The 23367-nt window shown below is 50.1% G+C and overlaps 2 protein-coding genes across 5 annotated transcripts in view; both read left to right on the top strand.

The window, feature by feature from the left end:
• Positions 1–7954, top strand: part of LOC130373084 (FERM, ARHGEF and pleckstrin domain-containing protein 1-like) — a 66357-nt gene extending 58403 nt beyond the window's left edge. The window contains exons 20-27 of the mRNA XM_056579322.1: positions 665–733; positions 1514–1603; positions 2225–2307; positions 2699–2805; positions 3687–3850; positions 5675–5782; positions 7181–7332; positions 7770–7954. Coding sequence (XP_056435297.1) covers positions 665–733; positions 1514–1603; positions 2225–2307; positions 2699–2805; positions 3687–3850; positions 5675–5782; positions 7181–7332; positions 7770–7854 — 858 coding nt within the window. The 3' untranslated portion in view covers positions 7855–7954. The remainder of the gene's footprint in view (positions 1–664; positions 734–1513; positions 1604–2224; positions 2308–2698; positions 2806–3686; positions 3851–5674; positions 5783–7180; positions 7333–7769) is intronic.
• A 2605-nt stretch (positions 7955–10559) lies between these two features.
• Positions 10560–23367, top strand: part of LOC130373081 (dedicator of cytokinesis protein 9-like) — a 94360-nt gene continuing 81552 nt past the window's right edge. For all 4 annotated transcript variants that reach the window (XM_056579319.1, XM_056579316.1, XM_056579313.1 and 1 more), the window contains exon 1: positions 10560–11025. In XM_056579319.1, coding sequence (XP_056435294.1) covers positions 10888–11025 — 138 coding nt within the window. In that variant the 5' untranslated portion in view covers positions 10560–10887. The remainder of the gene's footprint in view (positions 11026–23367) is intronic.

Genomic DNA, 23367 nt, shown 5'->3' with positions numbered 1-23367 from the left:
GGTGTTTGGTTTCTAAATCTTGCCGTCTTGCGATGCCTTCTCTCTCTCTCTCTCTCTCTCTCTCTCTCTCTCTCTCTCTCTCTCTCTCTCTCTCTCTCTCTCTCTCTCTCTCTCTCTCTCTCTCTCTCTCTCTCTCTCTCTCTCTCTCTCTCTCTCTCTCTCTCTCTCTCTCTCTCTCTCTCTCTCTCTCTCTCTCTACATCTCTCTCTCTCTCTCTCTCTACATCTCTCTCTCTCTCTCTCTCTACATCTCTCTCTCTCTCTCTCTACATCTCTCTCTCTCTCTCTCTCTCTACATCTCTCTCTCTACATCTCTCTCTCTACATCTCTCTCTCTACATCTCTCTCTCTCTCTCTACATCTCTCTCTCTCTCTCTACATCTCTCTCTCTCTCTCTCTACATCTCTCTCTCTCTCTCTCTACATCTCTCTCTCTCTCTACATCTCTCTCTCTCTCTCTACATCTCTCTCTCTCTCTACATCTCTCTCTCTCTCTCTACATCTCTCTCTCTCTCTCTCTACATCTCTACATCTCTCTCTATCTCGATCTCTCGCTCGCTCAAACGCGACGGCTTCACGGCCCTCATGATGTGACCTGTGTGACATGTGTTGTGTGTCATGTGACCTATGTTGTGTGTCATGTGACCTGTGTTGTGTGTTTCCCCAGGAGTTCATCCGGTTAGGTTGTCTCAGCAAGCTGTCGGGAAAAGGCCTCCAGCAGCGCATGTTTTTCTTGGTATGTTCATCAGTATTGTGTGTTTTTCGGTATAAAGTAGTTGTGATGTTAAATTCTTATTTTCATGAAGTGTTATGTTATTCATAACATCCGTCTCCGCCAGTCCCCAGAGTTGAGCCACTGACTCGTGGGGTGACAGAGTTTGATCTTTGACGGCGGTCTGATTTAAAACCTTTTATAAAACCTTTGGGCCGTAAACAACAGTCATCCCACACATAATATCCTTGGGATGCCTGGTTTAATCTTAATTGAATATCATTGAGTTATTAGAGCGGGGACATACCAGCGCTGTCCAGACACGGCTTAAGACTTCTGACTGATGTCACCCTGGCCAGTGGTGGGGGGGGGGGGGGGTTGTACGTGACGAATGATGGTGGCTCTCAGCACTCTGTCCCCTCCTGTTAATGCTCCACTTGATCCCGGTTCATTAAGGCTGGCAGGAGCCCAGCGTCGGCTCCTCTGAGAGGCGCTGGAGTGTCTCTCTGGCCGTTCCCTCAGCAGGGTCAAATTACTCATGAACAGCAGGGATTTTTTGCCTTTTTTTTGAAAGGACACTCAACTTGAATTACCGCATTTATTCACTTCCCCTCCTCTCGCTCTCTCGCTCTCTCAATCTCTCAATCTCTCGCTCTCTCTGGCTCAATCTCTCGCTCTCTCTGGCTCAACCTCGCTCTCTCTGGCTCAACCTCGCTCTGTTTCCTCTCTCTCTCTCTCTCTCTCTCTCTCTCTCTCTCTCTCTCTCTCTCTCTCTCTCTCTCTCTCTCTCTCTCTCTCTCTCAGTTCAATGATGTCATTTTGTACACGAGTCGTGGGATGACGGCAACCAACCAGTTCAAAGTTCACGGCCAGCTGCCACTCCATGGCATGACGGTAAGAGGCACACACACACACACACACACACACACACACACACACACACACACACACACATATACATCTGAGTGGACACGCCCACCTGTAATGATGATGTCAGCAATGGATGGATTTTGAAGCGACTGCCCTCACCCCCGGTGGTTAAATAGGGTAACTGCTGCTCAAGCACGATGGTGAATGTATAAAAAAAATAATACTCTGTCTCTTAATCTGCAATGTGGCGAAAGGAACTTTAGGCGGTATTCAAGAGCTATAATTTGGGTGTCGTTTTTCTCAAATTCCGTAACCGTCTGTTAGCTATGAGTGAGTGAAACGCTCTGTGAGAATATGAGTCGCGGTTGCGAGCATGCCTCCGAGACCACCTCTCTGGGAGACTACTTAGATCGACCAATCAGTGCATCGCTACCCTGATTAGCCTCGGGAATCCTGCCTGTCAATCACGTCAAGTGGGTCATTGCAACACTTCTGGGGGACAGGGAACAATTTATGTGTTTAGTTTAAAAAATCGTCCCCTCTTCTTTTCTCCTCCGTTTCCATCAACCTTCCCATTGTACCCACAGTGTTGCACTATAAGTGCACCGCCTTCTGACTCGTGCCACCCTCTGTGTGTTCCTCCAGATCAGGGAGAGCGAGGACGAGTGGGGCGTGCCCAACGCCTTCACTCTGATTGGTCAGCAGCAGTCGGTGGTGGTGGCCGCCAGGTAGCAGCATGATGTCGTCGTTCTGTTCATGATGAGGTCGCACATCTGGACAGCGGAGCAACCAGGCTGAACACCAGAGCTCCCACTCCTCACTTACCCTGCTCACTGGGAGGGCTCAACGATTCCCATTACTAGACGATAACAACAATGTCTTAAGAAACGGAGGGGATTTTATTTTTCTTATTAAGTTAACGTTCACTCCCATTGCTGCTCAGAGCCAAGGGCGCACCCACTCGACGACGAGGTCACCACTGGGTGCTGCGTTGCATGCTGATGCTTTCACACATGTGTGCGTTTGTGTGCACACTGTGTGCGTGAGCTGTGCGTGTGTGTTTTGAGATTGTGCGTGCGTGCGTGCGTGCGTGCCCTAACGTTCCCTCCATCCCCCCAGCTCCCTGTCGGAGATGGAGAAGTGGATGGAAGACATTAAGATGGCGATCGACCTGGCAGCCGAGACCAGCAACGGACCGGCCTCAGACGTCCTCAGCGTCGACAACAGTAAGACTCTCAATACGTCAAGGTGTCACCAACGGGGACGTCCAGAAACATCAGAAGAATAGTACACCAATTGTCTGACATTATGATTGTATACGTAAAGATTTTATCTTTGCTGAATTTATACAGTGTATGTATATATATGTATATATCTTTATATATATATATATATACGTATTTTCATGGTTTTATGTTGGTCGGGTGGATTGAGCTGAACAGCCAATCCCACAGACTGTGAGTGAAACCAGAACGACTTCTGAAGAGTATCGAACGGTAAATGGTAGTAAACGATCAACATTAAAACTTGGACTTCTCCTGTCTCGGCACCCATGTCTTTTAACACATAAGTCACTTAGCCCCCAAGTCACTTAGCCCCCAAGTCACTTAGCACCCAAGTCACTTAGCAGCCAAGTCACTTAGCACCCAACGTCACTTAGCACCCAAGTCACTTAGCAGCCAAGTCACTTAGCACCCAAAGTCACTTAGCACCCAAGTCACTTAGCAGCCAAGTCACTTAGCAGCCAAGTCACTTAGCAGCCAAGTTACTTAGCAGCCAAGTCACTTAGCACCCAAAGTCACTTAACACCCAAAGTCACTTAGCCCCCAAGTCACTTAGCCCCCAAGTCACTTAGCACCCAAGTCACTTAGCACCCAAGTCACTTAGCAGCCAAGTCACTTAGCAGCCAAGTCACTTAGCACCCAAAGTCACTTAACACCCAAAGTCACTTAGCACCCAAGTCACTTAGCACCCAAGTCACTTAGCAGCCAAGTCAGTTTGCCCCCAAGTCTCTTAACACTCAAGTTACTTTGCACCCACATGGCCTGGGTTCATAGGTCAGCTCTTCCCCTGGTTGTAACGGCTCAACCTTACCTGACTTTCCCAGAATTCCCAGAGGACTCGTCGGCGGAGGCGGAGTCTGAGGACGACTTGGCGGCGCCCCGCGGCCCCCCGGAGAAGCCGCCCCCCCACCGTGCTAACACCACGGTGCACGTGTGCTGGCACCGCAACACCAGCGTGTCCATGCTGGACTTTAGCCTAGCTGTGGAGGTACCACCACAGAACCACCTAACTGCCCGCCTCCTGCCTCCTGCCTCCTTCCTTCTTTCCTTCCTTTCTTCCTTCCTTCCTTCCTCCCTCGCTGCCGCCTCCTGCCTCCTCTCTCGTCCGTATATGAGTGTCCGTGTCTGACGTGTTGCGTATCCTTGTTTATAATCCACGGTGGTGATCTTGTCTGTGGGAACAGTGCCCTCTAGTGGTGAATGTTGTCATTGTCTAATCTTATCATCATGCCCATGAAGTTCAGATCTGATCATGGTCTGAATAAATATATCTTACAAACTTTTTTTTTAGGCAGTACAATTTGATTTTAAAAAAAATAGAATATATATATCCAGAATTTAGTATATGGTTGCATATAAATCTGCTTCCATAATCAACTTGTCAATATGACTCGATAAATGATCAGGTCTGAGATGACATCATGATTTCCGTGCGGGTGCTGTTCCCATCGCTCCCCCCAGTGGCTCCCAGTACCCAGCGTGTGACCAGTGACCGGCAGCACCAGTCCCCGCCCTCCACTGGTCTGTTGGGCAGATTCCATCTATCTGAGTCGCTCTGATGAGCAGAGCGACAGAGACCAGTATGGACGATGCTCCAGACATCCTCCCCACTAACCGATGTTCTCCCCACTGGTCCTGATGACCCCCCCCCCCCCCCCCCCTCTGGGGCCCTAACCTCCGGTCCACAGCCCGGAGCCCAGGCCGGCGCCGCGGCGCGCGTTAGCACCCCAGGGTGCTACAGCACCCTGGGGTGCCCGCATGGCCGTGTTGAACCTACTCAGTCTCTGTGTTCTTCTCTCTCCTCCCTTCCTCCTTCTCTTCTTCTGTCGCTCTGCCCCTCTCCCTGTCCGTCTGTCTGTGTGTGTCTGTTTCCCTGTCTGTGTGTGTGTCTGTTTCCCTGTCTGTGTGTGTGTGTGTCTGTTTCCCTGTCTGTGTGTGTGTGTGTCTGTTTCCCTGTCTGTGTGTGTGTGTGTGTGTGTTTCCCTGTATGCGTTTCCCTGTGTGTATATATATGTGTTTTTGTTTCTCTCTGTGTGTGTGTGTGTGTGTGTGTGTGTGTGTGTGTGTGTGTGTGTGTGTGTGTGTGTGTGTGTGTGTGTGTGTGTGTGTGTGTGTGTGTGTGTGTGTGTGTGTGATTCCCTGTGTGTCTTTGTGTGTGTTTGTTTCCCTGTATGTGTTTTTCTGTGTGTATATATATGTGTGTGTTTGTTTCCCTGTGTGTGTGTGTGTGTGTCTCCCTGTGTGGCCCCCTCACCCGCCCCCCCTCCCCCTGGTAGGGGACCCCAGTCCGCACAGTGAGGGTGGGGTCCCCCCGGTGGGGCCCTCGGGCCCCGTGCCCGTGTCTTTGATCTGCTGGTACCGCGCTCAGAGCCTCTCCTTTAGGGAATCCTGCCGGAGCCTGGAGGTAAAGCCGCAGCGCAGGCCCCGCCCACTCTATAGATAAGAGCTCTGCAGGCATTGGTCCACTGTGTAGCAGACGGCATTTGATTGGCTCCTGGGCTGTAAAACAGTTTATTTAAAATTGCGTTCATAGAACGACTCCATTGGTTTAAATCAATACTTGGGTTGGTTTCAGTAAAAGCAATGATGGTGTCAAGATGATATGTGTTTACTTTATATTAAGGTTATAGCCGTTCATCATAAGGGTATCTGTAACTGTAAACACCTCACCATTTTGGAAACACAACATTTAACATATGCATGAGAGACTTAGCATAGAGCCTTAGAACTTTACAATGTAGGGGATAGTGTTTGGATGAACGCTTTTCAAACATACATGGTGTAATCTGACGTGCCCCGGTGTCTTCTGCAGAACCAGCTGTCAGGGAACCTCCTGAGGAAGTTCAAGAACAGCAACGGCTGGCAGAAGCTGTGGGTGGTCTTCACCAACTTCAGCCTCTTCTTCTACAAGACCCACCAGGTGATGACCCTCTAAACTCTGGACCCCCTCTCTCTGTCCGGACCCCCGTCCCCGGTCCAAAGGACGGACGCGTTCTCACACACAGCGCTCTCTAACCGTGATGCACTCAGAGACGATAGCAGTTGATGTCTCAGCCCCGGTTCAGACACACAGTCACGCATTTACCCTCCTCAACACCATACAGCCCATCAAAAGTGATCCTTCAATCACACTATATATAAATTCTCACACCGGCTGCAGCCACGCAAGGCGAGACGGTGGAGCTCATCTCTGTGTGAGACCGTTGAGCTCTTCTCTGTGCGAGACCGTTGAGCTCTTCTCTGTGTGAGACCGTTGAGCTCTTCTCTCTGAGACCGTTGAGCTCTTCTCTGTGTGAGACCGTTGAGCTCTTCTCTGTGTGAGACCGTTGAGCTCTTCTCTGTCTGAGACCGTTGAGCTCTTCTCTGTGTGAGACCGTTGAGCTCTTCTCTGTGTGAGACCGTTGAGCTCTTCTCTGCCTGAGACGGTGGAGCTCTTCTCTCTCTGAGACCGTTGAGCTCTTCTCTCTGAGACAGTTGAGCTCTTCTCTGTGTGAGACCGTTGAGTTCTTCTCTGTGTGAGACCGTTGAGTTCTTCTCTGTCTGAGACCGTTGAGCCCATCTCTCCGAGACCGTTGAGCTCTTCTCTCTCTGAGACCGTTGAGCTCTTCTCTCTCTGAGACCGTTGAGCTCTTCTCTGCGTGAGACCGTTGAGCTCTTCTCTGCGTGAGACCGTTGAGCTCTTCTCTGTCTGAGACCGTTGAGCTCTTCTCTCTGAGACCGTTGAGCTCTTCTCTCTCTGAGACCGTTGAGCTCTTCTCTGTGTGAGACCGTTGAGCTCTTCTCTCTGAGACCGTTGAGCTCTTCTCTCTCTGAGACCGTTGAGCTCTTCTCTGCGTGAGACCGTTGAGCTCTTCTCTGCGTGAGACCGTTGAGCTCTTCTCTGTCTGAGACCGTTGAGCTCTTCTCTCTGAGACGGGGGAGCTCTTCTCGGTGTGAGACCGTAGAGCTCTTCTCTCTGAGACGGTGGAGCTCTTCTCTCTGAGACCGTTGAGCTCTTCTCTCTGAGACGGTGGAGCTCTTCTCGTGTGAGACCGTTGAGCTCTTCTCTCTGAGACGGTGGAGCTCTTCTCTCTGAGACCGTTGAGCTCTTCTCTCTGAGACCGTTGAGCTCTTCTCTGCGTGAGACCGTTGAGCTCTTCTCTGTCTGAGACCGTTGAGCTCTTCTCTCTGAGACCGTTGAGCTCTTCTCTCTGAGACCGTTGAGCTCTTCTCTCTGAGACGGGGGAGCTCTTCTCTCTGAGACGGGGGAGCTCTTCTCGGTGTGAGGCCGGTGTGATCCCCGGGCCGTACTGACGGTGGAACTCTCTCTCTCTCCCAGGACGACTACCCCCTGGCCAGCCTGCCCCTGTTGGGATACTCCGTCACGGTGCCGAGCGAGGCGGAGAACATCCACAAGGACTACGTCTTCAAGCTGCACTTCAAGTCCCACGTGTACTACTTCCGCTCCGAGAGCGAGTACACCTTCGAAAGGTGCGTCCGCTCGCCCCGTCAAGGGCCGTCCTGTTAGGGTTGGGTTCTCTGCTGCGCTCAGTTGGGTCCCGATGGGTTCTGTATGGTTCTATTGGGCTATGGGAGTTCACTTTGGTTCTGTTGGGTTAGTTGGGGTTCAGTTGGATTCAATAGGGTTCCATAGGGTTCTATTGAGTTATTTACGGTTATTTGGGGTTCCGTTGGGTTCTATTCAGTTTTTTCGGGTTATTTGGGGTTCCTTTGGGTTTTATTCAGTTATTTGGGGTTCCGTTGGGTTCTGTTCAGTTATTTTGGGCTCTGGGTTCCATCGGCTTCTCTTGGGTTCTGTCAGATTCAGTTTGGTTTCATAGGGTTCTCTTGGGTTCTGCAGTATCGGTTGCGACCTCTTGGGTTCTGGTGGTCGTGCCCAGAGACTAACGCCCGACTGTTGTCCACAGGTGGATGGAGGTCATCCGCAGCGCCACCGTTCCTTCCAGCAGAACCCGGATCCAGAACCGGAAGAACGAGACCATTCCTCACTGAGCCAACCCACTACCCCCAAACCACCTCTCTCTCCGTCTTTCTGTCTCTCTCTCTCTCTGTCTTTCTGTCTCTCTCTCTCTCTGTCTTTCTGTCTCTCTCTCTCTCTGTCTTTCTGTCTCTCTCTCTCTGTCTTTCTGTCTTTCTCTCTAGCTCTCGCTCTCGCTCTAGCTCTCGCTCTGTCTCTCTCTCTCTCTCTCACTCTGTCTCTCCTTCTCTCTGTCTCTCTCTCTCTCTTTCTCTCTCTGTCTTTCTGTCTCTCACTCTGTCTCTCGCTCTCGCTCTCGCTCTGTCTCTCTCTCTCTCGCTCTCGCTCTGTCTCTCTCTCTCTCGCTCTCGCTCTGTCTCTCTCTCTCTGTCTCTCCTTCTCTCTCTCTCTCTTTCTTTCTCTCTCTGTCTCTCCTTCTCTCTCTCTGTCTCTCTCTCTCTGTCTCTCCTTCTCTCTGTCTCTCTCTCTCTAGCTCTGTCTCTGTTTCTGACCCTCTCTCTGTCTCACTCTCACTCTCACTCTCTCACTCAAACCACTCCTCAAAGCCAGGGTTTTTATCTGGTGGTTGAAGTTCTACATTTGAGTTCAGATGTTTTTTTCTCCCCAGACATTCCCTCAGTGTCCCCCGCCCGGCTTTGAGTTCCTACTCGTACCGGGACCTTTGTACAGCAGCCGTGTCCCGGGACATACGTGGTGCTTTTCGATGCTTTAATGGTGACACGTCCGCTGGTTTAGACGGCATCAGAGGCTGTGTTTCTTTGCCGTTTTTACTCAACTCTGAAACCTCTTTTTTAGGACCTCATTTTATACCGTTTTTCTAAATGGTCTGAACCACTACCAATCTTTCTGGTTTCTACTTTATTTCTTTTCTTTTCATCGAGTTGTTTTGACAAGACGTATACGTGGATAGATATTTCCAAAAAAAATAACGATATCTATATATATATAGATATAGGTCCAAAATGGTACTACGATCACGACACTGTCATCAGGATTTTGTGTACTTTTTTCATCTCTTGAAAACAGGTGCTTTGGTGAATCCCAGAGCTCTAGTGCCAAACACTTTCAAATTCTATTTTGCTACGAAAAGGTGCATCTTGTGTGAGTTGATGTCAGACGTGAGCCCTCGTTTCAGTGGTGCACGATGCATTGTGTTCTTGTGAGAAAACAAAATGGTGACGTCAATCGCAAACAAATCACCATCACAAAATTGAAAACTATTTAGATGTATTTTTTAAATCTACGATGCGTAGCAATGCAGTCAGGGTAGCTAACATCTACACTTATTCCATTTCAAGTAAATCCTTCTTTTTTTTACCATATTTCCTGATCTTTGTTGTATGCATACTTTTTATTCTATGGATTTTTTTTTATGAAGTATTGAGAGGTAATCTAACGTTGACTGTATGGTGGAGATATGAGATACTGATTATTTGTGTATGAAGGAAAATTGAAATGGAAAGCTTTTAATGATGGTGTAAAATAAAAATAAAAGGTTTATCTTTCAGTTCCAAACACCGTTGTGTTGAATGGCTGGTGTGAAGAGATGTTTTATGGAACTGAACTCGACAGAAATATGCATAAAACAGGGTTACTGCGGCGTAGCATTTTAGATGGTTAACGTCAGTTCTTTGGAATTGTTTTTCATACAACAGAGAGCTCTTTGGAAATGAAAGCAATAAACACCTCATTTGAACTCGGTTTGTGTCGACTGTTTGTGGTCAACAAATATGTACACAACATGTTACATTATTCAAATTATTTTCACTAAACAAATTTAATCCAATTTAGTGTTGGCCGCTAACACAGAAGGATCCAAAACACAGCCTCAGGCTACAACCCAAAATACAAGGCATCCATTTTAAGATAACTTGACAACATTTCGTAATAGAATAAAGATGATAAACTGGTTGCTACCGTTCATCAATAAACATCAAATTTGAATCACTGCAGTAGGCTAGATGAAAATGATTGTCATTTCTTATCCGGCTTGTGAATGTGCTCGCTCTATTTCACTAAATTCATGCATGCATTCATTTGACCCCATGACTATTGTGTGCCGAGTTTATTTCATCACAGTTTGCCAGCCACGGTTAAATTACACATTTCTCTTCATCTGCCTGTTGGTCTTTTTCTACATAAATCCAATTATTCTCAGCAATTATTAAAGATTTTCTTCCATTTTTTTGAGGGATGTAGAATTTTGGCGCATTCCTCCAGGTGGCGTCACTGCTCCAGGTGTGAGAACGGCCAGGCTCTGATGGCTTCAGCCCGGGCGTGTGAACGCAGGGCCTCACCGTAATGACCCACGGCTGTTCCTCTGAACCAGTCATCTGAGACGAAATCAAACGCACACTTCTGCCAGAAATCCGATATGATCGAGTGTGAACGTAAAGTTTGGCTTGATAATCTCGTAAATTATAAAATTACTGCACAGTAACAACGGTGAATACAATATCCATTTAATTTAATCATGATATCCATGATGTTTCATAGTTACATTGTCCTAAAGATTGCATCATTTGGTGACGCGTGCACATTAGTCTCCACAGCCGAACCACAGGCCTCGTTAGATTAAATAAATATTCATCCTACACAGTAATAGTAAACCAAACCGATATACAAGTCCTGTCTGAAGCGGGCAGGATCAAAGCTGCGCAAAGTCCGAACGAGGTGAGTGATAAACCGCGGTGGGCGGGGCTTCGACCGGAGAGGGGAGGGGCCACGTATGGCCGACGGGATTACGCCTTCTGTGTGGCGCAGGGCTGGGAATAAACCGACCGCGTTCACAGAGCGGCGAAGTACATACAGAAAGTATGGGGATTACCATGTCAACAATACCTAGGTGGAGAAGTACCCTGGAACGGATGTAAACCAACCCAAAGTCACAGCATGAGCTCGGGAGGTAGGCCTACTGCTGAATTACAACATGCTCCGGCTCCAGACTCGTGGTGCGCTGTAGCGGGATCAGAGAAGCGGATAAACCGGTTGATTAATTCACTTTTTTGAGCGAACTCCGGTAAACATTGTCAGTTCTGCCCTCATTAATGAGAGCTGGATGCGCAACGATGGCCACCCCAACTCAGCCCGAGACGAGGAAGTTTACGCGGGGGCTGGGCAAGCCTGGCACGGCCGCTGAGCTGAGGCAGAGCGTCTCGGAGGTGGTGAGGACATCCGTCCTGGTGGTAAGTACCCAAGAACCCCGATCCTCTCCTTGTCTTTCGAATGTATGCTGTTCCACGGTTCCCCCCGAGGCACAGGAAGGTGCAGCCCGCTTCTCCTCCAAAGAAAGCAACCCAACACGAACTTCCTCTCCTGGAGTTGAGACCCCATCCCCTCCCCTCCCGTGCAGGACTTCAACGTGTATGTGTGTTTTGTATGAATAATAAACACGTGGGCAACATTTACCCACCGTCAACGTTCTTAAAACGTGCACATCCGAGCAGCCTGTTTATGGCAAATTGATAATTTTTTGTCAATTCACAACAGCTGCTTATGTTGTATGAAGAATGAGTTTCGTTTTATTGTTTTTTATTTATTTGTGTAAATCATGCGGCTGATCCTGTTCTTATCAACATCACTAACTTGAAACGTGAATGGCCTTCTCCTAGTCGTGCGCTTTAACGCACCAACCAATGCCATAGTTAACTAAGTCTCCAGGCACTAAGCATTGAAGAACTCGACATGCAGTTCCCTTCACTGTATATGTTTTGCGTCCAGGACACAGACAACGCATTGCCTAATACGTGTCCATCCTGTAAAAAAAAAACTCTCTGAAGGAGAGTAGTGCTGGTCTGTTGCCATGTTGTGATCAGTGTTTGGTTGGATGTTGGGTCTGCTTGGTGTACAACTTTCCTGGGGTTGCTAGGTAACGGAACCGGACACCATCCAGGCTCTCTGTCAGAGAAATGGAATCCCTCGTACGGATCGCAGACTCAGGACCACACCTTCAGATTATTTATTCATTCTCTGTCTTGTGGGGTCCCAGAAACAGAGCCAGAGGCATCAGGGGAGAGAGAGTGAGAGAGAGAGAAAAGAAAACGGATCCAGAATTGTTTGGGTGAGAGTGCTTGGACTTGTTTAGAAGTGAAAGGAACCAAACTGTAATGTATCCACAGTGTGTGTGTTTGGATATATATTTCATACGTATGGATCCCCTTCCTGGAAACGGCACAATGCCTATTTGCTAAATTGCCTGAGTCGTCGGGTGCAGCAGGCCGAGCTGTGGTGGCTGAGCTCAGAGAAGCTCCTCAGCAGGACAGGATTGGGATTGTGACACAGAGAGTCCGTCCACACACTTTCATAAGGAATTCCACCGTGAAAACATGTACATAACTTGTGACATAGAGCCAGGATTGTTGCCCCCTCCTCCATCGCTCGATAATTTGTGCGTTCCGTTTACACTGGAGCACAATTGTGCGCCTATTGTGTGTGTGTGTGTTGCCTGTTCTGGCCCCCTCTCCCCCAGCTCTCAAACGGCTATAGAAACACGTTATTCTTTTTAAATGCCAAATCAAACACTCACTGACACCAGGGCTGATATCCTCCACAGGGACTTCAGAGCGCGAGTCAAGTGCTCTGCTCTGAGATGCTTTCCAAAGGTTATCCCAACGCTGTGCTTTTATTGTGAAGGCGAGAGCCATTTGTTTATTGTGGTGGTGCTGAGTAAAGCGGGGGGTGACAGTGGGCACTGGGCACAGCTGACACACTCTGTGTTCCTCCGGCCTGCGGTGCGCTCTTGAATACCATTAGCCCTGATAACGTCCGTCTCCTCCGCTGGGAGATCCCACCACATTCCCCCTCCTCATCAGCGGGGCCATCGCCCCGTCGGATCACAAAATGAACCCAACGCGATCACTCCCTTCTCTCAACACGTCTCCTCACCCGTCCGCTGGTGAGCTACCAAACTGGGGGGAAAACATTCGCTTGATTGGATAAGTATATGACGCAGCAGCGAGGCTGTTATGCAATTTAAATCAATACAGATACACTGACCCTCACGCTGACACACACACACACACACGCGCACGCACGCACACACACACACACACACACACACACACACACACACACACACTCAGCCTCTCCAGCCCACTAAGGGTGATGTAAGAGGACAGCGGTTGGTTGTGATTGGTCCAACTGTGAGGCAGATGGGTATCATTATGTAGCCCGGGAGCCGCTAACGTTGTTAGCAGTTCTCAGCTAGTCCACAGCTGACTGTCTCTGGCTATGTGTACATCACAAGTATGGTGTTTCTTTCCTCCTTTTGCTCCGGCAATGTGTAATAAACGCTGAGACATCAGTATTTATTTATAGCAAACTAGGTATCCATGATAATATTACGTGTGTGTGTGTGTGTGTGTGTGTGTGTGTGTGTGTGTGTGTGTGTGTGTGTGTGTGTGTGTGTGTGTGTGTGTGTGTGTGTGTGTGTGTGTGTGTGTGTGTGTGTGTGTGTGTGTGTGTGTGTGTGTTGTTTGATCTGGAACACCTACATTTCCGAGCGACTCCGTTCCCACGCCTGATGGTGAAACTCCTGAAGCTCTGGTCCAAGTTCACCACCCTCTCCATAGTGCCTGGTCTCCTGCTTCCAGGAGGATCCAGGAAGCAGGTCCTTCATGGAGCTGTCAGGCTTAGAGAACAAAGCGCACCTTGTGTTGTTCCTCATGAGTCAACAGCACACCCTCCGTCACCGTGGACCCGCGACCCTCCGTGCGCCTTATCAGCTCCACTTGCTTTTGCTTTTGCTTTCCGTCTCCAAATGTCTGCTCTCCGAAAACGGGAGTCCCCGGTCGTTTTCAGGTCACAGCCACACTGAGCCCTGTCGTGCCTACAGAGACGCTTCTCTGAAATCAGATGTTCTTATCAGCCGTTACCTCAAGTGGCCTCACTGAGCCGCCATCTAGTCCTCCAGTAGTGTCTATCTAGTTTTGTGATGACTAGGTTCCCTAAGTCTGCTACTTATCTCTAACGACAGAGTACACGTGGACTTTGATCCATTAAAGTTTAACGGTGGTTGTGTTTGGTCAACACATAAACCATTATTTATGCTTTATCTACCACACCCTTTTGGGAGAATCGCCGCCTAAATGACATGCTCTGAATATACGAGCTTATCCCTCCCTGAAGACCACATCCACAACAGTGCTATCATTGGATTTGGTGGAGCTGTTTGTTGATGTTGATATTCTAATGAATCCATATGCTTTCTACTTTTCATGATGAATATAAAACATAAGCACAAAATATACAGATTGTGTCTCCCCCCTTTGAAGAGGTCAAAACAACGGCGGTGGTTTACCGAACCATCGTCTGTCCTTCTGTCGGACACAGCCTGTCAGTCTGACAGGGGCGGTCCCGTTGAGAGGTCAGACACCCCCCTCTCTCTCTCTGCTCTGTGAACCCCCGTCTCTGTAACTGATCCCCGCCGGCACGGCTCCCTATATGGCTCCGGTTCTGCCTCTCTCGAGGTTCTCCTTACACGTCGTTGACCGTCGTCTCTGTTCATCTGTCTCTCCGCCGTCTCTAGGGACATAAAATCATCTGTTCGCACGTTGAAAAAGACCTGCATTGAGTGCATTGGTAAATGGACCCCCCCCTTCTCCCCCCCTGCACAGACCTACAGAGTGAGGGTTGGGGGGGGGGGGGGAGATGTAAGGACAGTCAACCTGATGAGTTCTGTGGCGGGGTCAATAATGCATGAGCACCTTCTAGTAACCATTGCAACCATTAGAGAGACTGCTTTCTGGCAACTTAATCTTCTGGGGACAAGGCTCTCTCCAGCGAACCGGTAAACCTTCCAGGAAGTCAAGAGAGAACAAGAGTCCGGCGCCCCTATACGGTTACACAAGGACCCAGGAACCCGCCGCATGAACGACGGGTTCTGTTGCTTTGGCACCTGTTCCTCGTGAAGGTTGTTGTCATGGCATTCCAAGCCGTCCGCAAGGCATACAGCTGGCACCAGGAGATATCTCCCTCGGATAATCAATCTTTCTCCCAGTCTGGGCTTCTTTCCTTTCAGTTGTTGTCGTCAAGTTGATGTCTTTCTAGTTTTTAATTTGGGCATCTTTCAAAGTAACTGTTACTGCGTAAAAGAGTCAAAGTAGGCCCTTGGCATAAACTCTGTCTACGTCCGCGTATGAAGCATCTTGTTCCCAACCCAGACAACCGCAAAGGCATTAGTGAGGCAGGGCTGGCAGAGCGAGGGGCTTCAAGACCCAAAACTACCAAAACCATGTCAACAACAAATGAGAAACGATCAAGCCTGTCTGCTTAAAACCGGGTAGGGTGGAGTAATGGATGCAGTAATTGCAACAAGATTTGTCAGTAAAGTCCGTAGACACAGAAATTCCAACATGGCTGTTAGTCAACGAGTGAGAGGATGGTCCCAGGCCAAAGCCGTTACCTCGTTATATCTCCATCAGCCTGCGGGGGTGTCCAGTGGACGGGGGAGAGGAGAGCGGGTGGGTGACCTCACATCTCCATCAGCCTGCGGGGGTGTCCAGTGGACGGGGGAGAGGAGAGCGGGTGGGTGACCTCACGGCCGGCCGGCTTTGGGCTACGGCTGAACGATGAATCTAATTCAAATCAAAATCGCGATGTAATAGAACGCGGTATGCAAATCGCAAAGGCTGCGATTTGAAAAAAAGAAGTGATTTGTTACCGTTACTGACTGGAAATCAGTACGATTCATTTATTTTTATTTTACAATTCAATAGTTAAATAAAGAAGTTTATAATATAAATTATTATAAACTTATAATATATAATATAAAGACCTGGCCTGAAGGAAAGAGCAGTTTTTATGTTGACTGATTCCAATGTTGTGTTGGTCATCCTAAAGAATGATTTATTTCTTTTTTAGTGAATAATACACAACATAAGGAACTTAATCAATTATACATTAAATCGCAATCGCAATATTGGTCAAAATAATCACAATTAGATTATTTCCCCAAATGGTTCAGCCCTCCGTTGGGCTCCAGGCCCGGGGGTGGTGAGCTCGGTGGTCTGGATGGAAACGTCATTTAAATCCAATTGGAGGAATTTGAAGACGAATCAGTTTACTTTCCAAATTCAAGAGAATCTAGTCATTTATGGTTTTGCTGCAAAACCAATAACAAAATATGAGATCAAAGCAAAGAAAGTTTTTCATATTTCACAACTTATTTTTCTTTGTACACATCGGTCCAGTCTAACATCTGCAGCACACAGTTCAAACACGACAATAGCCTCGTTTGCACACACATCCATATTTGTTTTCTTCTTTCGGGTTTGTTTCTTGTCCACAGCTAGGACGACAATTTGAAATATTTATTCATTACATAACTGTTCCATTATGAAAGTACTTATTTCCTTCCGGTATTATTTGATCCAGAAGCAGTCTAGCTTATACACAACCTTCCAGAACCTCCTCCTGTCTCCCTCCTGTCTCCCTCCTGTCTCCCTCCTGTCACCCTCCTGTCTCCCTCCTGTCTCCCTCCTGTCTCCCTCCTGTCCTCCTGTCTCCCTCCTGTCTCCCTCCTGTCTCCCTCCTGTCTCCCTCCTCCTCCCTCCTGTCTCCCTCCTGTCTCCCTCCTGTCTCCCTCCTCCTCCCTCCTGTCTCCCTCCTGTCTCCCTCCTGTCTCCCTCCTCCTCCCTCCTGTCTCCCTCCTGTCTCCCTCCTGTCCTCCTGTCTCCCTCCTGTCTCCCTCCTGTCTCCCTCCTGTCTCCCTCCTGTCTCCCTCCTGTCCTCCTGTCGGACGTCCGTCCATCAAGCCGTTCGTTGAACAGCCCTGAACTCCTGCCCAGAGCGCCCCCCCCCCCCCCCCCCCTCGTCACAGCAGGATGTCCCTTTATAGATCCCCCCCCCCCCCCCAGGGCACCAGTGGTCCCAGACACCAGTGTGTTTCCTGTACTGGTTGTGCTGGTGTGTATTGGTGGTGCTGTGGTTTGGATCCACCCCCACTGCGGTGTGTCTTCAGTCCCAGACTTGTTTGGGGACACGGGGGGGAATGGAGATGGGGGGTCTGGGGGGGAGGGGGTCTGGGGGGTGTAACCATAACAGAGGAGGCTGCTTAGCCAGGGGGGGTCTTCCTGTGAACAAGTGCAGGAATCTTTCCACCCCCCCCCCCATCTCAGAAGATATAGCCTGTCTTTATACTTGTGACATTTCTCCTGACTCCAAACCAGATATAGCACCGGCTAAATCTGGTATGGAATAGAAGTGTTTATACATGCCTACGTGTGTGTGTGTGTGTGTGTGTGTGTGTGTGTGTGTGTGTGTGTGTGTGTGTGTGTGTGTGTGTGTGTGTGTGTGTGTGTGTGTGTGTGTGTGTGTGTGTGTGTGTGTGTGTGTGTGTGTGTGTGGTCCAGTGGAGACACAAAGCATTTGGTAGCACTGAGGTGCTAAGTCTCCGGCGATCCTCTGGTCCAATCACAGCCTGGAAGGGCTGTGATTGGACGGAGAGGCTGGGTGGTCCGTGCTACGGGGCCCGCCCGTTTGTTTAACATCGCCGATGCCCGCCTTTGCTGCACATAAACAGCCGACCTGACGGAGTCAGACCTCACACCCTCCGTCCCCCACTCACACACACTGCCCGATCCCGCGGGATTTCAGGGTCCCCTCACATACAGACGCGGGATTTCAGGGTCCCCTCACTATATTAACATCAGATGCCTGCTCCTCAAGCTGTGATGTCACACTCACGCACACCCCCCCCCCCCCCCCACACACACACACACACACACACACACACACACACACACACACACACACACACACACACACACACACACACACACACACACACACACACACACACACACGTATCATCATCAGCTCTCATGTGTTCTTACCCGGCTGAGCCAATGGGAACAGAGTTGGCGTATTATTAGTTGAGTTACCTTTCTGTATCTCTCTCCTGTCCCTGAACTCGTCTGTGGATTGATCTGTGAGGATCACATGGAGGTCTCCTGTATGTAACATAAACCCGTCGCTATAAAGAGGAGATGTTAAACCTCATCAGGTGAACATCTTTAGACGTCCAAACCCTCATCACTTCCTCCCTCTGGGGAGTCGGGGCGTTCTATATCTGAAGACGGACCCTTTGTCGAATACTTAAAGCACGTTTATCGCTGGCTCCACGCACTCTACAAGTTAGCATGGCTGTGCGTCTCCAGTCATCTTACGATGCGTCTGCTGACGTTCATGGTTGCACCCCACTACCACAACCAGCACCCCCCTACTACAACTAGCCCCCCTCCCCGACAGCACCCCTCACTACAGCCCCCCTCCCCTACAGGCAGTGGGTCACATGACACACAGCGCCTCTAAAAAGGTCAACAAAAGGGGGTCGAGACGGAGAGGCAGGACCCCCTCACCGTCGCCCAGCAGCTCAACTGGGTTGTTATGCTCCACTGGGCACTGAACCAGTGCCGGAGACTTTGAAGTGGCTGCAGCCTGGACTGACTGGGTCAGTCCGCCAGCCACACACTGCTCACGTGAGGAGTAAGCCCCTGGGATTACCCCCTGAACAGCAGCGCTAGGCCACGCGGGGAGACGTGACCCGCCTGGCCGCGTGCAACCAGTGGCCGGTCGGACCAGTGGCCGATCGGACCAGTGGCCGAGGTTTCATTGAGCTACGTTGGGTGTTCCTGGAGGGTTCATTGATCCTTTCGTTCCCCCAGTGATTGTTTTATCAATGCAAAACTTCCCTTTCCAAATCCTTCCCTGCTGGTGACCGATGATCGTGTTCTAGTGGTAACCGGGGGGTAACGGGGCGGTAACCGGGGGGTAACGGGGCCAACCGGGGTGTAACCGTGGTCGAGTTGATGCATGGCGTCAAACAGAAAGTTGGAGGCTACGGTATTCCTTCGAACCGATGTGAATCTTTGTTGCGCCTATACAGTTAAAGAGACCTAGCCAAATGTAGAATCTGATACCTAGCTGTTGATGGATGTTATCCCTTGATCATATCCGTCAACAGCTGAAACTTCAATTTCAAATTCATGAGTGACGCCAACGATTTACAGTCAACATCATTACCAATCGTCCTTCAAGTTCCATCCTTTGGATGAGAAAAGACAGCACCCATCAAAGTGATTGTATCATCATCAATTAATAACGCACGGAAATGACCACGCACCCCATCTACAGGATGAGTGCATGAACGTCCTCCGCCACAACATATGGATGATCAATGAAACCATTACAGTTATTAATCACAAATCGATCACTGGAACTTCAGCGTCTCCCCCAGCTGGCTTCTACTTTGCCCTCTGGAGAGAAGCTCGTGTCTGGTCTGGCCTGTCGTAGTCGCTCTGCAGAGTCTCTGGTCACGAGGCCCGGGTTTCCCCCAGCAGGCGTCCGGGCGCTCCCACCCCAGTGGGTTAATCTGCTGTGAGGAGCTCTGTCACATCCCGTCCTCTGCCTCGCTCTCCCACAAAGCCGCCCTCTCTGCTGACCGGCTGGTCCGACCGCTGACGCCTCCCATTCGGTCCGGCGCGCGGCCCGTCCCGGGGTCAGTGCCCTGCCGGAAGTGTTGCGACACAGGACGGATTAGGGATGACTAGCGGCACACAAAGGCCTGGCTTCCCGGAGCGCGGGTTAGACTGAGTCACAGTGAGCCCCGGCGAGGGAAGGCGTGCGGACTCAACGTGTTCATGAAGGCCCGGCGGATTATTCTTTTCTTTTCAGTACTCGGGCGGGGAGCCCATGCCAAGGCTAATGTCCGTGTTATTTCTCGGAAAGGAAATGTTATTCCTCCACTGTTTATCTGTTCTGGGTTGAGTAATAAGGGTCAGTATGAGGCGTGCGGGGAGCTACGTAGCGTAGCCACATTCCAGTTATCAAACCTCCTGTTCGCAAATCATAACAATGATCATATCAATCATCTGGAATTTGCACAGAAACTGTACTGTGTGTGTGTGTGTGTGTGTGTGTGTGTGTGTGTGTGTGTGTGTGTGTGTGTGTGTGTGTGTGTGTGTGTGTGTGTGTGTGTGTGTGTGTGTGTGTGTGTGTGTGTGTGTGTGTGTGTGTGTGTGTGTGTGAGCCCCGGGCCTGACTCCCTACTGGGGTCTTAATGAACTGGGAATCAGGACCTCATTGGTGGGGGTGGTGCATTTGTAATCGTTTGTATCGCTGGATGTGTGGCTCTCTGTTGCTGTATGCGTGTGTATGTTTGTTTGTATGTGTTGGTGCAGTTCTCAGTTTGTGTGTATGTGGCAGTGTGATAGTGCATTTTTTGGAATGTGTAGATGTATGTGTCGGAGCTTGTGTGTGTGTGTGTATGTTAGTGTGGTTAGGTGTGTGTGTGTTGGTGCAGTTGTCAGTGTGTGTGTGTGTGTGTGTGTGTGTGTGTGTGTGTGTGTGTGTGTGTGTGTGTGTGTGTAACCTGCCACAGCCCGGGGGGATCAACTAACATCTTCTCCACTGAGCACGGCCGCATAGCTGGCATTCCTCAGACGCTGTCGGCCTGGGAAGAGGTGGGAGGGAGGAGGTAGTGGGGGGAGGAGGGGGAGGAGGAGAGGGCCCTTTGCAGGGGGGGCTGTTCCCAGGCCGGGTTGGGGGTTACCCTCCAGGGGGCTGGTGTTTGGATCAGCTGTAGGTCTGCGGAGAGTTTAGTGAATGAGTTGAGTTATCATCAGTCTAGAAGGTGTTTCTCCTCATAGGGTCTTTTTCCCCTTAACTTCCAAGGTATTTCTGTGTGTAAATCCTACTCAGGGTGACGCAGAGGCCCGTCTCTCAGAACCTGCCTATTGATGATTCGTAGCCCATTCAAGAAGAGATGCATGCAAAGTTCTCAACGCCAACAATGGATCAGTTTTCTTTCTCCTGGTCTCTCGGGTGACAGTGGCACATTGTCCCCTTCAAGCCCGCGGGCAACAACTGAGCTCTGTTAGGATCTGAGAATGAGCTCCCCCCCCCCCCCCCCCCCCCTGCTCCTCCTTCTAACGCCTCAGCAATGTTAGCGTCCAGAGAGACCGAGAAGAACCGCACGCATGTACATCGAGAGGAACTCAACGCAGGAGACACACGGTATAACGGCAGTGGTCAGGGTTGGGTGGCTGTCAGTCTGTCCGTTTGTGGCTGTCTGCGTTCTGTCTGTCGTCTGTCCGTCTGGCTCTGTCCTTCTGTCTGTCCGTCTTTGTATTTCTGTCTGTGTCAGGATGGCCCGGTGTGTGCAGAGGGGCCACAGTGTCTCCTAGGAGCTGGGCTTGTTCTTTTTTTGCTCTCAGTTTGAGGTCGAGAGAGAGAGATGGAGAAAGAGGGAGAGGGAGAGGGAGAGAGAGGGAGAGGGAGAGGGAGAGAGAAAGAGGGAGAGAGAGGGAGAGGGGGAGAGAGAGAGAGAGAGAGAGAGAGCGCTCTCTAGGGTAAATAAAGACACGGCTCTCTGCTGTTTATGGATGGGGGGGGGGGGGGGGGGGGGGGGGGGGGCTTCCAACACACACACTGCAGCACGACCCAAGGGGGGGGGCTCTGGAACTGATCTTGCGAGGAGTCATGCGAGCGTGCTCTGTTTATGTCCTCTGCCACGCGTCGCTGTGAACGGCGCGTGATTCATCATCCCCCCCCCCGAGCACAGCCCCCCCCCCCCCCCCCCCCAGTGGTATCGCTTCAGACCTGTGGCGTACACTTTATCTCTGGGAGATAAAGTGTCGGGGATCCCTGACCTCACTTAATATCCTGTTAGTGCTTCTCCACAACCTCCCCGAGCCATCAGCCCCCCCCCCCCCCCCCTCCCAGCCTCCACCCCCTCCCTGGGGCTTCCAGAAGCTTCCTATTGATCAGGGCCTGGATCGATCTGTACCCCGGCTCCGGTCAATGAGCTGCATTAATGTCACGCTTCTCTGACCTGTGGACGCTCAGAGCGCTTTACAATCGGCGCCTCACGGTCGCCCTTTAAACACGCATTCATACAGCCTTACCCACACACCTCGACATTCAGATAGAAGGAACCGCCAGAGATTGAACCAGCAACCTTCGGGTTTCCAGACGACCTGCCCTACCTCTTGAACAAAGCACTCACCAAAGTCAAACCTTGTGTTAATCCGCTCGGATAACTTGTTTGCTGTGATTAGTGTCGCATTAGATGATGGATTAAATGAGGGGCTTCTGTTTTACCGTCCCCAGCTGGTGTCATCTTTCTGCTCATTGGGCTTTACCTTTTTAAAGGTGTGTGACTCCATGATTGTACATTTTGGGAAATTTCGGTGCTGGGGGGTCGACAGCTCGCAATCGTAAAGTGCTCATATACACATCACCAGGAATGCTAAGTGGTGCAGGAATTACTGACCCTCTTCCTGTCTGGAATGCAGGAATGAAGAGGTTTTCTTCATGGAGAACGGAGCTCGCACAAAGTTTGAGCAGGTTCTCATCGGAATTAAATGGAAAAGGAGAATCGATGATTTGATACATACATGATAGAGGCTCGATAGATCTGTTGAAATATCTCTGACTATCAATCATCAATGCTTCTGTTCAAATATAACTCTGTGTGCACCTCCTTTGAAACGGTCCCCTGAGTTCAGACGGTTCCACACCTGAGGCACCGGGCTGATCGCTCAGAGAACCAGTTCAGCTGGATTCTGTCATGACCGTGTCTTATCATGCCGCCACCTCCCCACGCACGCCAGTGTCCCACGTTGTGCGTTTGTGTTCTGAATAGCTGCCTCCCGACGTGTTGAAGCATGTGTTATGATTTGACATTAATCCAAACACTGGGCTCTTTATGTATTTGCATAGCTCTGTCAATTCAATCAGAGCCGCTTCCTGGAGTGAAATCATTGCTGTCAGATTGGCCGCAATGTAAAGAAACAACAACACCCACTTCAAAGACTGTCTTTAGGTGTGTGTGTGTGTGTGTGTGTGTGTGTGTGTGTGTGTGTGTGTGTGTGTGTGTGTGTGTGTGTGTGTGTGTGTGTGTGTGTGTGTGTGTGTGTGTGTGTGTGTGTGTGTGTGTGTGTGTGTGTGGCCCCCAGGCTGAGGGACTGTGGATATTGCTGTATGGAATTTCTAACATGGTGTGAGAGAGAGTGGGGGAGAGAGGGAGAGAGAGAGGCTGAGAGAGGGAGAGAGATCCCATAACATGTGCTTCCTGTGGCAGGAAGGGTGGGGAGCATCCGTGGTACTGGTGGTGGTGGGAGGTGGTGGTGGTGGTAATGGAAGGAGATTGGCACTGCAGAGTTGGATCGGGTCAACCTAGAAATTAAAGTAACGTCTGGTGATGCACAGTCGACTCCACAGTCTCAGCTCATGAAGTGAAGCGTGCAGCAGAATGAATTAAACAATCACTCCACCGTCTTCTAATGAAGTTCCATGAAGCAAACCTAGAAGTCATCCTGTTACTAGGGAGCCGATCGCCAGCACGTCACGCCCCCATGGCACCAGCTAAAGCCCCCCTCACAGAATGCATTCCGGTTATATCTGTACATATGTGTTGCATCCCGGTCCGACGGTGTGTTTTCAACAGCCAGCGTTGCCCTAGCAGCACACGAGCCAGTAATAAGATCGCCTCCGTCCACGTTCTCATCAGGGGGGCTCATCCGGCC

This window comes from Gadus chalcogrammus, chromosome 20 (assembly GCF_026213295.1).
Source record: "Gadus chalcogrammus isolate NIFS_2021 chromosome 20, NIFS_Gcha_1.0, whole genome shotgun sequence".
NCBI lineage: Eukaryota > Metazoa > Chordata > Actinopteri > Gadiformes > Gadidae > Gadus > Gadus chalcogrammus.
The sequence above is the reverse complement of the archived record's forward strand: the minus strand, read 5'-3'. Positions and strand labels throughout refer to the sequence as shown.